Raw genomic sequence first — 18,225 nt, 5'->3', positions numbered from 1 at the left:
GCGACTTCTGATAAGTTGTTATGGGAGGAAGTAAGATCCTCTCTTTCAACCTCGACTGAGCCTCTTACCTTGGAGGATCAGACCCCCGCTCCCCGGTGTCAGATTGATGGATCTTGGAAGGCATCAGATCCCTTGGAAGGCTTAGGCTGGTGGTTTTGCAATAGTGAGGATGTAACGCAGTTATTGGGAGCACGGAGTCAGCGTCGTGGCCCTTCACCTCTTCATTCGGACCTTCATGCTTTGATTTGGGCGATGGCTTCCATTTTAGCCTCAGGCGTTAACTGTCAGTATTTCGAGACGGATTGTGCTGAACTAGTGGCGATGGTGCAGTCTCCCGATGATTGGCCCGCTTTCTCCACCCTGCTAGATGAGTTTAGTCTACTTCGCTCCTCCTTCCCATCCTTCATGCTTTCGAGGATATCGCGCAGCTCTAACGTGCGGGCTGATTGCCTTGCTCGCTCTTCGAGATTGTTACTTACAGCTTCTTCTTTTGTAAACACTTTTCCTCCAGTTTGGGCGACCAATCTTGGAGNTTTTTTTTTTTAAAAAAAAAAAAAAAAAAAAAAAAAAAAAAAAAAAAAAAAAAATCTAAGTTAAAAATCAGCTTTAAGAACATATTTAGATAAATTCACAAAATTATTAATTCAAATCTCTTTGTAAGAAATAATTTTGTTCATCAATGGTTTAATCAGAAAAACAATTATATTCCCATATCAATTTATTTCCCTAAGATAATAATTCTAGGTGATCAATCAAGAATTATTGTGAAGAACAACCAATGATGAAGATCATAAAAGATTAAGAACCCTAAAAATCACAGATCTAATAAATCATAAAAACCCTGTGAAATACCCTAAACCTAACAAGCAAATTACTCAGACATGTTTAATGAAGAACAAATCATAATTCTGAATAACATGCAATAGATATTGAAAAGTAAAAGAGTTCCCAAAAGCTCTAAATAATCTTTCTCTCAAAAACTGCTAGAAAATAACTTCAGGGTTTCTAAAACCTAAAAATACTATATATATGTCCTAAAACACGTTAAGGACTTGTCTTGCAATTATGGAAAACTTTGGGTAAACTTGTGAAACTTCCAAAATTGTGATTCTTCATCGGCTAAAGAGAGTGTCGATCGATGCTCCTATACGGTGTCAATCGATGACATTGCTTTCATCCGAGTCCAAATTGATTCTTTGAGATTTATGCTTGATATATCATGGTTTTTAGGTGTTTTAGCCATGATATAAGTCTTATTTATAGAGTCTTTTTGGTATTTTTAGATTCTTTTGAGTCTTTATAGGATTTAGCATGGATGGGAGCATAATGGAGCTAAATAGGAGGATTTGGAGCTTAATCAAGCATTAAGGCTAAGCTGTGAATGTCGGAGACGAATTTAGAAAGATGCATCGATCGATGCAGATGCTGTGTCGATCGATGCAAAGCCAAAGAAGAAATTGGAAGTTTTCTCAACAAGTTTTGAAGATTTACAAAGTTGCCCCAAAGTTTTGCATATTTGCATCATTAGTCTTTGGATGTGTTTAGGAATATAAATAGGATTTTTATGGTCATTGTTTAGACCTAAGCTTTATTTTTCCCTGCAACTTTTTGAGAAAAAACCCTGAGAGATTTTTAGAGAGCTTTTGGAGAGAAGAATCAAGACTCCTTCAGAGAAGATTCAGAACTCCTTTTCTTCTTCCTTTAATCTCTTAACGCAATTTACTCATATTATGATTTGTGTTTTATTGATTATGTCTGAGTACATCTGCATGTTAGGTTTAGGGTTTCTCATTAGAGATTTCATTGATTGTTAGATTGATTAATTGTTTGGATTCATTATATTTATTGTTCTTCATCATAGGTTGTTCTTAATGCTAGATCTTTGATTAGTCACTAGATTTAGATCTTAGGATTATTAATTGATATGAGTATATAATTGGTTTTCTTGACAAAAACCTTTGGTGAGCAAAATTACTTCTTGCAAAGAGATTTGATTTAGTGATTTTGTAAACTTATCTAAACTTGATTTTATTGCTGGTTTTTAACTTGAATTTTGCAAAGAGATTTGGATTTTCGGATTTTAAAACTTAGATAATATTTGCAGTGAGAACTGATTTATTTTATAATTGTGTTTAGAGTTCAAGAATGGTGCTTAATTATTGAATCCTGCTTGTTTAATTAATTGATCTGATTTTCCATGATTTCCTGAGAATTTCCCTAGGCCTAGCGTTTAATCCATCTGAATTTACATCTCTTTTATTTTCTGTTTTATTTTGCAATTTAATTACAATATTTCTGTTTAGCATAATTAAAATATTATTAAGTCTATTGTGTGAATCTAGAGTTCTTGTGGATTTGATCCATAAATACTACATTGACCTCTTAATTTGAGAGAGTAGCTCTAGGGTAAATTTGAGCATATCAAATTTTGGCGCCGTTGTCGGGGACTCTTTTGATTCACCATTAGATTAAAGTCTTTGATTTTGTCTAGATTTTTCTTTTCTTAATTTACTCACACGCTTTTGTTTCTTTTCTCTTGTGTGTTTCAGGTACATGCCTAAGCCTAGCACCAGGAAAAATCCAACTGGTCCAGTTGTTAAGTTTACAAATCAAGAGTTAGGACAACTAGAGCGTGAGAACACAAAAGCAGCCAAATCAGCAAAAATGGTCAACCCAATCATATTGAGACAAGATGCGGCTGGGGTTTTGAAGGATCAAGAGGGTAATGTGCGCAACAAGCAAGGCCAGAAACTTGATGCTGACGGACAGATTATTCAGGAAGAACTCATCGTGGCCGATGAGAATGCACGTGGCGTCGAGCGACGCAACAATGGTGTCGATCGACGCAACCAGGAAGGCATCGACCGACGCAATGTTGGCATCGATCGATGCAATGCCAGAGCTGATGCGGAGAATGTTCAGAGGCGATGGGATGACAATGGAGAGCTTGTTAAGACTCTTGCAGATTTCAACAGACCAGATTTATTCTATGAGAACCGCTCCGCAATTGTCCCTCCTCCATTCCCAAGGAATGATTTTGAGCTAAAGCCTTCCTCTTTGCTCTTGTTGGACAAAGGCCATTCCAGAACTTGTCACATGAGAAGCCTCTAGACCATATTGAGCACTTTGAGGATATAGTTACAAGCATCAAGGCTAATGGAGTCACAGGAGACTATCTCTACTGCAAGATTTTCCCCTACTCTCTTGCTGGGGAAGCTTCTCATTGGCTGAGACAACTCAAACCAGGATCTCTGAAGACCTGGAATGATATCAAGGTGGCATTCCTCAATTACTTCTATGATGATGCAATGTCTGATAAGCTGAGGATTAAGCTTTCTACCTTTAGACAAGGACCTGCTGAATCTTACAAAGCTGCTTGGGTAAGGTTCAAAGCATACCAGAGAGATTGTCCACATCATGGGTTCTCAGAAGTGCAGTTGATCAGTATCTTCTTCAGCGGGATTGACTGGAGGTATTAGATGGCTTTGGATGCTGCTAGTGATGGGAACTTCAAGACAAGGTATCGAGATGATGCTGAAAAGTTGATAGAAGGACTAGCTTCAAGCAACAGTACTAAGAATGCAGACTTAGAGCGGAAAAGAGCACATGACGGCCATGATTCAAATCAGTTTGCTACGGTGAATGCTAAGTTGGATACAGTGCATAATCTTCTTGTTGGAAAGAAGTCAGTCCATTTTGCTGAAGATGTTGAGATTTTTGAGCCAAATCCAGAGACTACAGAAGAAGATGTCAATTATGTGTATGGAGCTGGATATCAGACACAAAAATTTGGCAACCAGTAGGGCAGCAGACCTTACAATGGGAACTCTTTAAGCTACACTCCTAAACCGGATTACCAGAAGCAACAAAAGAACACCGGCTTTACAAGGACCTATGGTAATTCTTCTTATCAGTCTCCACCTCCACAGACTTCTGAGAGTCGAATGGAGGCCATGCTTGATCAAATTCTTCAAGGACAAGAGCAGTTGACAGTGACATTCAATGAAAAGATTGATAATGTCTACAATGAACTGACTGGGAAGTTTGATGCATTAAATACTCATGTCAAGAAGCTAGAGAATCAAATTATTCAGACTGTTCGGTCTGTTAAAAGACAAGAGGAACTTCTTTCTAGAAGAACAAAGTGGAATCCCAAGCATGCTTATAATGCCATTTTGGTGAAGGACGTAGAAGGTGATTCGGAAGTGGATGTTGCATCGACCGATACAGAGCAGCATCGATTGATGCAACCATCATCTAGCATCGATCGATGCACCGCCATTGTCGATCAACACACCCCACGACCAGCTCTGCTTTCTCCTCAAGTTCCACCTGCTTCAGAGCAAGCTTATAAGCCTAAGGTTCCTATTCCTAAGCCTAGGAGGTCTAAGAAGGAGATTGAAAAAGCTAGATGCAAAGCTATGATGGATAAGGTAATGATTGAGATACCTTTGATTGATGCTGTCAAGTTTTCTCCTGGTATTAAGAGATATGCGAAGAGGATGGTCACTAATGGTTTGAGTCCTGAGTAAGGAGCACTGCTTACAAAGGATGTCAGCTCAATACTGTTGAAACAGCCTCCACAGAGGAAGAAGGATAAGAAGCAGGAGGTGGTTGTCTCTAAGGAAGTAAGTGCAGTGATTCAGACTAGGATTGCAGAGAAGTTACCAGATCCTAAAAGTTTTGTGCTAGATTGCTCTATCTCCACAGGAAGGTTTCCTCACTTTCTTTGTGATCTTGGCTCTAGTATCAACTTGATGCCACATTCTGTTGCTGTAAGACTTGGGATGACAGATTTCAAGCCAACTAAGATATCTCTTATCTTAGCTGATCGATCCAGAAGGATTCCTAAAGGTGTCTTAGAGGATATTCCAATCAATATTGGATATTGCATGATTCCCACTGACTTTGTGGTGTTGAAGTATGACAAAGAGCCTAATGATCCTCTCATCTTAGGATGTTCTTTCTTGACTACAACTAGTGCCATCATAGATGTAAAGAAGGGACACATATCTCTTAATGTGGATGATTTGGTCATGAACTTTGAGATGGACAAGCTGAGAAGAGCTCCCACTATTGATGGTCAGACATTTTGTGTGGAGATAGCTTCTGATGAAGATCCGATCATTGAGCTTCATGGAGACAGTACTGAGTTGAAGCCTGTTGAGAAAGTGAGCAAACAAGCAGTTAAGCTTAAAGATTGGAGTGGAGATCATCTAATCAGTACTAGAGACCATGATGAGGTTCTGATCCATGACAAGTCGCTGGTAGATGATGTTTTTGTAATGGAAACATGGATTGCTGAGGAAAGTTTCCGAATCGTTGAAGAAACACGAGTTGCAGACATAGCATCGATCGATGCAGCTGTTGCATCAATTGACACACCTTCCAGAATCGGCTCGGACTTGTCCAAAACCAAAGATTCTCGAGTTGGTTCCTTAGCTGCAAGTCCTAGACCAGTTGTAAAGCTGAAATCTCACCATTCCATAGTCAAGAACCCACAGGTAAGGCCAAGGTATGCATCTCCTTCTCCTAAAATTTCTCCTATCATCAATAAGACTTTCAAAGGTACAAAAACTGTTTTGCAGTTAACCAAGCCACGAAATTATCATAGAGTGCTTGTTTCTTCTGTTGATGATTTTGCAGGACATAAAAGGAAGCCACCAATACCTCAGTCCCTCCCTGGTCATGTTCCTCACATCCTTGGCAAACCTCATGCACCTAAAGCTTCTACAACACCTTGAATGAAGAGGACATTCTCTCAGAAGCATTCATTGCCATGTTCTGATCCACCGGATGCCTGAGATCTGTCACAGTCAAGCTAATGACTGAAAACAAGTGCTTAGTGGGAGGCAACCCACTGGTAGTTTTTTTTCTTTCTTTTTCCTTTTTCTTTTGAATTATTTTTATTTTATTTTATTCGCCAATCTCTTACTTGATAACACTGAGGACAGTGTTGTTTAAGTCTGGGGGAGGCAGTTACTAACTACGTTTTTATTTTTGAGCATCAGTCGAAAAAAAAAAATTTGTTTTATTGAGTCAAAATTTTGTTGGGAACTATGATTTTTCTTTTTAGTGTGCTGCCTTGGTTGATTAATGTTGCAGATTAAGTCAAAAATCTGACTAATTAAAAATCCAATGGCTGACTAGTGAACCAGAGACATCCAAATTTCCAACATAATTCACAAAAGCCTAAGGTAACTTCTGTAATTTTCTTTTTACCTCATCAAGGAGATTGATGTTCATAGAGCTTGACTCCTTGTTCATACCTGACAAGTAAGATTTCATAAAAGAAAAAAATTGGTACTCCTCTCCCTTATTTAAATTTAAAATATTTTTCCTGAGAGCTTTGTTAAAAAAAAAAGATGAGATGATTTTGATCAGTTTAGAGAGTTAGGTAAATTACCTGTGACCTCATTATTCTACTCTTGAGTCAAATGATCATACAACGCTTGGAAGCGAAGGGTAGGTAAATTACCGATGACCCCATTATTCGCCTACAACTTTGAGAAAAAAAAAAGACAAAGCAAGCTCTAAGGAAGATAAATAGAATAAGTCTGGGGGAGAAAAAGAGTACCACATGTGTTAAAGATATTATCTTGCTTGTTATGGTATTGTACGGGAATGAGTCTTGAAGGTTCTTGACATTGATCAAATTGATGAGACCCACCGATGAAGGCTTAATGGAGGAAGTAGTGGAATTTGGTTTGAATTTGGGATGCTATGAAAATCAACGGAGAAGTACATGGTGGTTCGATTTGGATTTATCAGCTAAGCATATGGATTATGGTTTGGATGATCATGACATTACTTTAAAAAGAAAATGAGTTCCTGCGTTTTCAAACCTCTTTCACAGGGCTAAGTTTATGTTTTGCTTGAGGGCAAGCAAAGGTTAAGTCTGGGGGAGTTGATATTTCATGGTTTTTAGGGGTTTTAGCCATGATATAAGTCTTATTTATAGATTCTTTTTGGTATTTTTAGAGTCTTTTAAGTCTTTATAGGATTTAGCATGGATGGGAGCATAATGGAGCTAAATAGGAGGATTTTGAGCTTAATCAAGCATTGAGGCTAAGCTGTAAAGTTGGGAGACGAATTTAGAAAGATGCATCGATTGATGCAGATGCTGTGTCGATCGATGCAGAGCCAAAGAAGAAATTGGAAGTTTTCTCAACAAGTTTTGCAGATTTACAAAGTTGCCCCAAAGTTTTGCATATTTGCATCATTAGTCTCTGGACGTGTTTAGGAATATAAATAGGATTTTTATGGTCATTGTTTAGACCTAAGCTTTATTTTTCCCTACAACTTTTTGAGAGAAAACCCTGAGAGATTTTTAGAGAGCTTTTGGAGAGAAGAATCAAGACTCCTTCAGAGAAGATTCAGAACTCCTTTTCTTCTTCCTTTAATCTCTTAATGCAATTTATTCAGATTATGATTTGTGTTTCATTGATTATGTCTGAGTATATCTGCTTGTTAGGTTTAGGGTTTCTCATTAGGGATTTCATTGATTGTTAGATTGATTAATTGTCTGGATTCATTATCTTTCTTGTTCTTCACAATAGGTTGTTCTTAATGCTAGATCTTTGATTAGTCATCTGGATTTCGATCTTAGTATTATTAATTGATATGAGAATATAATTGGTTTTCCTGACAAAAACCTTTGGCGAGCAAAATTACTTCTTGCAAAGAGATTTGATTTAGTGATTTTGTGAACTTATCTAAACTTGATTTTATTACTGGTTTTTACTTTGAATTTTGCAAAGAGATTTGTATTTTCGGGTTTTAAAACTTAGATAATATTTGCAGTGAGAACTGATTTATTTTATAATTGTGTTTAGAGTTCAAGAACGGTGCTTAATTATTGAATCCTGCTTGTTTAATTAATTGATCTGATTTTCCATAATTTCCTGAGAATTTCCCTAGGCCTAGCGTTTAATCCATCTGAATTTACATCTCTTTTATTTTCTGTTTTATTTTGCAATTTAATTACAATATTTCTGTTTAGCATAATTAAAAGATTATTAAGTCTATTGTGTTAATCTAGAGTTCTTGTGGATTTGATCCCTAAATACTACATTGACATCTTAAATTGAGAGAGTAGCTCTAGGGTAAATATGAGCATATCAATGCTCCAAAATTATCCAAATTGCTCGACTTTGCTCCATCCATGCCAAAATCCTAGAAAACCAGTAAAGACTCTCAAAGAACCTAAAAACACATCAAAAGACTCTAAAAACCTCCTTATATCATGGTTAAAAACCACAAAAACCATGATATATTAACTCCCCCAGACTTAGCCTTTGCTTGCCCTCAAGCAAAACATAAGCTTAGACATTTCAAAGAGGTTTGAAAACAGGGAACTCACTCAACTGCATGATGATTCTTATTCGCACTCTTCATTTACCTGACTCAAGAACTTACTTCTTATACTTAACCATGATAAGTATCAACATTCCTTACTCAAATCCCACAATCCTTTGGAATCTATAGTCTCACCATTGTCATCTCATTACATAAATTAAAGCAAGTACAGATGAGTTCTAACCTTGGTGTATCGATCAGTGGCATATGGACTCTTTTCAGGTCAAGACATTTTTCATACATCTCCTTTCCTCTCCCTTTTCTTACTTCTATGGAGCTGATTTCTCCCTAATTTTCTTTTTTTTTAAATCAAAGATGTAAGCGGATATTAGGGTCATCGGTAATTTACATTCCCCTCACTTCCAAGCTTTGTGTGATCATTTGACTCAAGAGTAGAATAATGAGGTCACATGTAATTTACATACTTCTGTAAACTGATCAAAATCATCTCATCTTTTATTCTCCTCTCTTTTTCTGATTTTTTTTCTTTTTTTTAAGTATTGAAGGGAAGAAAGAGGGGAGACATACTTTGAAAAAATTGCATTGTCTTGTATGGCCCGAAAAAGAAGTCTAGTCCACTGATTTCCAACCCCAAAGTAAGAGATTAAGACCGGTTAAAATCCTGATAAAAGTTGAGACAAAGTTAGATCAATCAGATATCCATTGAATAAGGGCTTTTAGGATTGTTGATAAGGCTCATAATCTTTCTAAGCTTCAGTTCTAAGATCAAGCATAAACAAATAATCATTAGAGTGTTAGCCAAATAATAGAAATCATTAATCAAGATCATAATTCCCAAAGACAAAAAGAAAATTTTGAAAAATTTGACTCAAACTTTATGGTTTTGACTGACACAACTGAAACTCAAAAATACAAACGTAGTTAGTAGACAACCTCCCCCAGACTTAAACAACACTATCCCCAGTGTTATCAAGCCTAAGATTGACAAAAGAAAAATAAAATAAATATGAATGAAAATCAAAAGAAAAAGAAAAACCTACCAGTGGGTTGCCTCCCACTAAGCGCTTGTTTTCTGTCATTAGCTTGACTTTGCTGGAGCTCAAGCATCTGGTGGATCAGAACGTGGCATTGAATGCTTCTGAGAAGAATGTCTCATCATCCAAGGTGGTGTATAAGCTTTAGTGCATGAGGTATCCAAGGTGGTGTATAAGCTTTAGTGCATGAGGTCTGCCAAGGATGTGAGGAACAGGACCAGGACAGGATTTAGGGATGAGATTGTTTCTCTTATGTCCTACAAAATCATCAACAGAAGAAACAAACGCTCTACGATAATCTCGTGGCTTGGTTAACTGCAAAACAGTTTTTGTATCTTTGAAGGTTTTATTGATGATAAGAGGAGGTTTAGGTGCAGAAGAGGTGTACCTTTGCCTTACCTGAGGATTCTGGTGTGTGGAGTGGGGGGCTTTCTGTTTGGGAACAGCTGTATGACTTGGAGCATAAGTTTTGGACAAGCTTTGTCTCAGATGTGGAGGAGTGTCGACCGACACCAATGTTGTGTCGGTCGACACTGAGTCGGATGCTCGTGTATTAGAAACTTTTTCAACAGAAAAAGTCTGTCCATCAATAGTAGGAGCCCTCCTCAGCTTATCCGTCTCAAAGTTCATACTCAAACCATCCACATTCAGTGCTATGTGTCCCTTCTGCACATCTATGACTGCACCAGCTGTAGCCAAGAAAGATCTTCCTAATATGAGAGGGTCTTTAGGCTCTGTATCATACTTCAGCACCACAAAGTCAGTGGGAATCATGAAGTTTCCAACTTTAATTGGAATATCCTCTAAAACACCTTCAGGAATTCTTCGGGATCGATCAGCCAAGATAAGAGAAATCTGAGTTGGCTTGAATTCTGTCATCCCAAGTCTCACAGCAACAGAATGTGGCATCAAGTTGATGCTAGAGCCAAGATCAAAAAGTGAGTGAGAAAACCTTCCTGCTGAGATTGAACAATCAAGTACAAAGTTTCCAGGATCTGGTAACTTCTTAGCAGTCTTACACTGAATTGCTGCACTCACTTTCTCATAAACAACCACGTCCTGCTTTCTCTCTTTCTTCCTCGGTGGAGGCTGGTTTAACAGAATAGCACTGACATCTTTTGTAAGTAGTGCTCCTTCCTCAGGGCTCAAACCATTTGATACCATTCTCTTCACATATCGCTTAAGTGATGGTGAAAGCTTTACTGCATCAATCAAAGGCATCTCAATCATCACCTTGTCCATCATTGCCTTGCATCTAGCTTCCTCCATCTCATGCTTGGACTTTCTTGGCTTAGGAAAAGGAATCTTAGGTTGGTACACCCTCTCAACTGCTGGAACCTGAGATTTTGCAGTTTCTGGTTAGGTCTGAGATGAGTGTCGACCGACACCCAGGTGGTGTCGATCGACATCATCATCTGGGTTCGAGAGATTTGTCGAATTCTCACCCTGTTCTGCAGAAGCAATTTCACCAGCATCTTCACCTCTCACAGATATGGCATTACAAGCATGTCTGGGGGTTGACTCAGTTCTTGCTGGAAGAAAACTCTATTGCCTTTTAACAGACCCAGTAGTCTGTGCAACTTGAATCTCCAGCTTCTTAACATGAACATTCAATGCATCAATCTTCCCATTCAGCTCAGTGTAGACATTGTCAATCTTCCCATTGAAAGTTACTGACAACTGCTCTTGACCCTGCAAAAGTTTCTCTAGCATAGCTTCCATTCTACTCTCAGGAGAATTCTTAGGAGGAGGAGACTGATAGGATGAGTTCCCATAGGTTCTGGTATAACCGGTATTCTGTTGTTGCTGCTGATACTCTGGCTTGGAAGTGTAACCTGAAGAGTTCCCACTGTGAGGCCTGTTGCCTTGCTGATTACCGAATCTCTGACCTTGATTCCCAGCTCCATACACATAGTTGACATTCTCCTCTGTATTTTCCTGCTCTGGCTCAAATGTCTCAACTTCAGCAGCAAAATGAACAGATTTCTTACCCACAAGGAGATTATGCACTGAATCCAGCTTAGCATTAACAGAAGCTAACTGGTTTGAATCAAATCATCCATGTAATCTCTTTCTTTCAGCATCTGCTCTCTTAGTACTATTGCTAGCAGCTAAGATCTCAATCAAACCTTCAGCGTCTTCTGGAAATCTTGTCTTGAAATCTCCATGACTTGCAGCATCTAAAGCCAACTGATACTCCCAGTCACACCCTCGGAAGAAGATGCTTAGCAATTGAACCCTTGAGAAACCATGGTGTGTACAGTCCCTTTGATAAGCTTTGAATCTCATCCAAGCTGCCTTGAAAGCTTCATCTGGTCTTTGCTTGAAAGAGGACAGCTTGTCTCTCAACTCATCTGCCATTGCATCATCATAGAAGTAGTTGAGGAAGGCCACCTTGACGTCACGCAAATTTGTCAATGATCCAGCTGGCAATTGTTTCAACCACTGAGATGCCTCTCCTGCAAGTGAGTAAGGGAAGAGCTTGCAGAAGATGTAATCCTCAGTCCCTCCATTAGCCTTGATACTGGTAACAAGATCTTCAAAGTGCTCAATGTGATCCAAAGGCTTGTCACTGGGCAAGTTAGAGAAAGGTCTTTGTCCAACCAGCTGGAAGTAAGCAGGCTTAAGCTCAAAATCATTCCTCTGGAATGGGGGAGGAACAATAGCAAACCGGTTCTCATACACAAGATCAGCCCAGTTGTAGTCAGCAATGGTCCTGATCAAGTCTCGGTTGTTCTCCTGTCTTCGAACCGGATTGTTAACGTGGTTTGCAGCTCCATGTCCATCTGCAGGAAGGGGGTGTCGACTGACACCCTGTTGGTGTCGACCGACACCCTGTTGGTGTCGATTGACACCATCGGCCTGCTCATCGCCAACATCTGCTTGCTCGTTGACAACAACAACTTCAGAAATAACATTTCCTTCTGCATCAAGCTTTTGGCCCTGCTCGTTGCGCAAGTAGCCCTCTTGATCCCTCAAAGCACCATCCTCATCATGCATTAGAATGACTGTGTTAACCATCTTCAAGGATTTAGCTGCTTTTCGGTTTTCATGCTCAAGTTTTCCCAACTCTTGGTTTGAAAGCTTCAAAGTTGGACCAGTCTTATTGTTTCTAGTGTTAGGCCTATTAGGCATGTACCTGAAACACACAAGAGAAAAAAAACAAAAGCGTGTATGTTGAAAATTAAAAGAAAAATTTAGAAAAAATTAAAAACTCAAATCTAATGGTAGATCAAAGAGTTCCCGGCAACGGCGCCAAAATTTGATATGCTCAAATTAACCCTAGAGCTACTCTCTCAAATTAAGAGATCACTGCAGTACTTAGGGGTCGAATTCCAAAAGGACTCAAGTCTACACAATAAATTATGGAGTTTTTTTAATTATACTAAACAGATTAATTTAAAATTGAAATAACAATGCAAAGTATTAAATAAAGGTGTTGTGAATTCAGAAAATCAAAAGTTTAGGCCTAGGAAATTTCTCAGGTAATTATGAAATATTAAATCAATAAAATAATGAAGGTTCAAGCAATAAAAATAAGATCTAGAACTCTAAACTTTTGGTAAAATAAATCAGTTCTCACTGCAATTATTATCTAAATTTAAAACCAGAAAATCCAAATCTCTTTGTAAAATTTTAAGTTAAAAATCAGCTTTAAGAACAGGTTTAGATAAATTCACAAAATTATTAATTCAAATCTCTTTGTAAGAAATAATTTTGTTCATCAATGGTTTAATCAGAAAAACAGTTATATTCTCATATCAATTTATTTCCCTAAGATAATAATTCTAGGTGATCAATCAAGAATTATTGTGAAGAACAACCAATGATGAAGATCATAAAAGATTAAGAACCCTCAAAATCACAGATCTAATAAATCATTAAAACCCTGTGAAATACCCTAAACCTAACAAGCAAATTACTCAGACATGTTTAATGAAGAGCAAATCATAATTCTGAATAACATGCAATAGATATTGAAAAGTAAAAGAGGGAGTTTAGAAATCTTCTCTCTACAAAGAATTCATATCCTTTTTTCCCAAAAGCTCTAAATAATATTTCTCTCAAAAACTGCTAGAAAATAACTTCAGGGTTTCTAAAACCTAAAAATACTATATATATGTCCTAAAACACGTTAGGGACTTGTCTTGCAATTATGGAAAACTTTGGGTAAACTTGTGAAACTTCCAAAATTGTTATTCTTCATCGGCTAAAGTGGGTGTCGATCGATGCTCCTATATGGTGTCGATTGATGCCATTGCTTTGATCCGAGTCCAAATTGATTCTTCGAGATTTATGCTCCAAAATTATCCAAATTGCTCTACTTTACTCCATCAATGCCAAAATCCTAGAAAACCTGTAAAGACTCTCAAAGAACCTAAAAAAACATCAAAAGACTCTAAAAGACTCCTTATATCATGGTTAAAAACCAAAAAAATCATGATATATCAATGTCCTAGAGAAGCAAGAGAGCTGAGGCATAAAGAATAAAATCATAGAAAGCTTTCTCGTTTTGTGCGGCTTAGTTTCGCGGTTTAGTGCTTGTACGTTGTTCAAGCTTCTTTGTTCGTCGGTGTGGCGTTTGTGCGAAGGTTGCTCCAGAGAGTTGGAAATCAGAAGTCTAGGCTCAGGGAGAGTTTAGCCCAAAGTTAAGTTATCTTGGTTTGAATCTAGGCTCAGTGTGAGTTTAGTTAAGGGTAGAGATTTATCCTTAAGATTTCATGTTATAGAACAGAGCGGTGAATTAAGAGGGTTGTGCTTGATTTACGCGTTTGCGAATAGGTTGTATTTGCTTTCTTGTTCTAGTGAAATCAAAATCTGGACGTAGTCTCGGGGAGTATGAAAAATCGAACCTCATTAAGAAAGTTCTTGTCTCGTTTATTTTCTGCACTTTATTATTGCCTCATCCGCATTTACAGTATCTTTCATGCGCGCTCAAGCGCAGCATGACTGCATGAGTTTGGTTGAACCAAACTTTACAAGTGGTTCCTGGTTCAAACCATATCGTCGATTCCAGTTTATAAGTTGTGTTAATTAATGAGCTTGAAAGGAAAAGAAACAAAATAGTTGGGGCTACCTATGGCGAAGTTATAAAAATAAGCATTTAAAGAAACAAAAAATGGTGATCCAGATATTGTCCAAATCAAAGCTAGAGCAGTGTGAGAAAACATCAGATTCTGGCAATCTCAATTGTACGACTAAGATTGTTTTAAACCTCGCTGTTCCAAGTGGACCATCTGTTTTTTTTTTCTGTATAATTTGTATTTTACAACGATACATTAAAATTAGAAGATTACCGTCTACATCTGAAGAAACATGTTTTCAAATATGAGACTAATTATAAACGTCAGTTACTTTTATAGGTTATTGAGAAAACTACTAGTATGAGAATACAATAATTATGTTTGAGAATTTGAGTCAATTATATATATTCTGTTGCTTTATATTGATGGGGACAAGAATATAAGACTAATCTCATACTCCCTCCGGTTTTATTTAGTTGACGTTTTAGAAAGTTTCACGCATATTAAGAATTCTTGTAATTTGACAATTCTAACCTGGCAAATAATATCAATTAACCATCTTATTTTTAATGTATTTGTTTTTTATAATCTCTCACCAAATTTTACTTCAGCTAAATTTAAAATTAATCGACAATCAAACAAAAAATCTTTGAAGTAAATATTGGCGATTTTGTTCCATGGAATCCCGCTGATGCAGTTTACCACCAGAAGAATCTAGAAAGCTGAACCCAGAAGAATTTTGATTTTAACTATAAGGATCTAGATTCTAGATTTTTAACTGATCAATTTTTTTTTTCTATTTTTGATCTCAGTTTCATCACTGCCACATCTACAATTTCATCACTTAATCTGGATAAGTTCTAATTCTCTAAACTATAGCTCATTTTTTTGTTTTACTAAAAAACCGAGAGGGAGGAGAGAGAGAGTTAGAGGAGAGTTGTGGGATTAATCTCGTGTGAAAAAATCTCAACTGTTTCACGCTCTCACTGCTCTCAAGTACATGGACCCAACACGGTGACCCCATTTGAGTTTTCCGGTAAACTAAAAAAGAATCAGATCCTTGATGAATTGATGCATGTTATATTTGTATGTTTGTATCTCCATTTTCTTGNAGCTCAGGTTCTTTCATGATGCTCAAGACTGACAGCTTTTGATTATGTCTTTTTTTTTTTTTTTTTTTTTTTTTTTTTTGCCAACAATAGAACGTGATTCTAAGTTGAAAACAAAAAAGTGACTCTTCAATATCATCCAGCGTGAGAATGCTTTCAATTATTAAATAAATATTTTGTTTTAGTTTTTTTCATTTTTATGTATTGTGTTAGTTTAATTAAGGTTAAATTTGGAATTTTAATGTAAAAGTCACCTTAAAAAACGAGAATGACAACTAATTCAAAACAAAAAAAATATGCTAGAACGACAAGTAAACAAAACCAGAGAGAGTAGTAGTTTTCATTGTACGTTTCTATCAAATTCATAATTATATTTGTAATAATGATTATTCTATTTTTTTTTAATAAATATTAAATTATATTCAAAAGAGTAAACAGAAAAAACGTTTTACATGGCTTTTTTGATACTTTTCAAAAGGAAATACAATTTGAAGCTGGTGCAAATAATAGCCTCAAAGGAGTCTAGCAGCAAACTAGGGCTGAAGAAGATATCCTCCACCAATAGTGAGGAGGCGATATCCTGCACCAACTTCAAATTCTATTTCGATATAAATAAAGCAAAATAATGTAATAGTATTGTGAAATCTGATTGCTAATAATAATATTAGAACATTTTAGTGGATTTTTATAAGATTGTGCTAGAGTGAAAACTCGAATTTAGAGATTTGATTTGATTTATTTCTTAGGTCAGATTCAGTATATTAGATACGTAGAAAGAAGGCTATAGTTTGGTTATGCAAATATATAGTGAAAAAAACCTTAACACTATATATTTGTTGGTGCGGGAATTAGCACCCCCAACATACCGATGTAAACCCGTTAAGCGAACCGATCATCTGAACCGGGAACTCGACCTGGGTTTGGACCTCATCCCTGAAGGCCCAATAACACCGAGAAGCCCACGGACGAGGTGACAAATCGGCATTCCAACTCGCCCTGCGGCTGACCTAGCAAGAAGGGAAAGACTTTCCTAATCAGTTCGCCTGTAATTAGGAAAGTCAATATATTCAATATATTCGAATATATTCAGTAGATCTTTGAATACCTATAAATAGAGGGCAATCCTCTCATTGTAAGATCATCCAATTATCAATACAAAAACTCTAATTCCTCTTTGTTCTTGAGCAAAACCTAACTTGTTTCTCAAGAGATTTCATTTCTTCTTTTCTTGTTTACTTTGATCGGAATTCTTTTAGAGATTGTTATTAAGTTTGTTTCTCTTCTAAACAAATTCTTTGTGAGAAACTTCAGTTTCTACAATATTGTTAGTATCACCTGTTATCAATTTGTCATGATATGAAATCCTTATCAAAAGACAATTCCGATTATTAAAAAAAAAAAAAAGAACAGATCAAATGAAAATGGTTGAGAGGAGAAGATATGTATGGATACCAACACATTATTTATTATTTAAAAATTAGGGAATAGAAGGCATATACAATCTAGAGATCGATAACCTTCAAGGAAAATACATCACAAACACAAACACAAGAATCTAACATTTTCTCACATACGAGATAATTATTGAAAACATGAGAACCAACAACACTGTGAAAGATGACCACCTCCTTAACCTTCAGACGTACGTGGTATTTTTATGGATATGATTTTCTAGGCAGTTTCAATTACATTTATGGAGCCTTTGGTGCAGATTGTAGAACATGCGTTAGCACATTTTCCAACAGCTCCATTCACGATTTCATCTGCATCTATTCATCGAGAAAAAAAAAATATACATTATTCTCTTGTTAATTATTAAAAAAATCGTAATAATGAAAATGAGTTTGGAGAATTTGTTTTACTGAAATTCTGGAGAGTGATTAAAGCACCACAAACAGAGGATACACATCCGACCTTGCAGTATTCATTGACAGCATCACCTTGAGAAAAAAATGAAAAACACATGACAAAAAATGAATTTCTAATCTGTTTTGTAACAAATAAAATACGTAATAAGGCATAATTATTTACCTGTGTTTTCGAGAGTGTCATTAGGATATCCGTTAGGACATGTCGACCCACTAACCACTTTGCAGTTACTAATGTTTGCACATACTTGCTTAGAACTTCCCGTTAGACGGCAAACATTATAGATGTTTCTCGCGGTGACGGATGGGCAACAGCTCTTTGCGTCGACTTGAATTTGTGCCATAAACAGACTCATTAGGAGCACACTTACAATTACAGTTTTGCCTTCCATCTTTGGATTGATTAGATGATTAATTTGATCAGAAAATGTATGAGAGGACTAGTTTTAATTTTGTATTGATGAAATGGTGATGAAACAAGGGTCACTTAAATACTAGTTGGTACCTTCGAGAATCTAAAGTTTTAGTGACTAGAAGAATTCGAGTTTTTTTCTTTTTTTTTTTAGTTGGGAGTTCGTTACAAACGTGTTTTGTGATTTGTTATATAATTTAAAGCAACTCTCTTGTACTATAGTTGTCTTACACAAAATGCTGACCCATTAAAATCCAATCATGTTGTCTTACACAAAAATCCAAAACGTTGGTTACAAAACGTGTTTTGTGTTTCTTCATTTAATTCTAACCAACTCTTCTGTTCTGAATTTCAATTTGTATTCTATGTTCGACGAATACAGAATATTATTGAAAAGAATAATGAATTTTGTTTTTTGTGAATTGAATTTTTATTGCGCAAATTATGTATTTTGTTTGT

General features: G+C 36.6%; 2 protein-coding genes across 2 annotated transcripts in view; one reads left to right on the top strand and one right to left on the bottom strand.

Annotated features, from left to right (window-relative positions):
* LOC104748941 overlaps positions 1-5,744 on the top strand; it is an 8,595-nt gene extending 2,851 nt beyond the window's left edge. The window contains exons 2-5 of the mRNA XM_010470514.1: positions 16-492; positions 4,185-4,413; positions 5,107-5,205; positions 5,647-5,744. Of these exons, the coding sequence (XP_010468816.1) occupies positions 16-492; positions 4,185-4,413; positions 5,107-5,205; positions 5,647-5,744 (903 nt within the window). The remainder of the gene's footprint in view (positions 1-15; positions 493-4,184; positions 4,414-5,106; positions 5,206-5,646) is intronic.
* Positions 16,928-17,898, bottom strand: LOC104718475 (probable thionin-2.4). Its single transcript, XM_010436239.2, has 3 exons — positions 17,518-17,898; positions 17,349-17,426; positions 16,928-17,255 (listed from the first exon to the last, which is right to left on the bottom strand). Exons 1-3 carry the CDS (start codon positions 17,744-17,746, stop codon positions 17,158-17,160), a joined length of 405 nt encoding a protein of 134 aa, XP_010434541.1. The 5' UTR covers positions 17,747-17,898; the 3' UTR covers positions 16,928-17,157.

The sequence above is a fragment of the Camelina sativa genome, chromosome 2 (assembly GCF_000633955.1).
Source record: "Camelina sativa cultivar DH55 chromosome 2, Cs, whole genome shotgun sequence".
Classification (NCBI taxonomy): Eukaryota; Viridiplantae; Streptophyta; class Magnoliopsida; order Brassicales; family Brassicaceae; genus Camelina; species Camelina sativa.
This window is presented reverse-complemented; position numbering and strand designations above follow the sequence as displayed.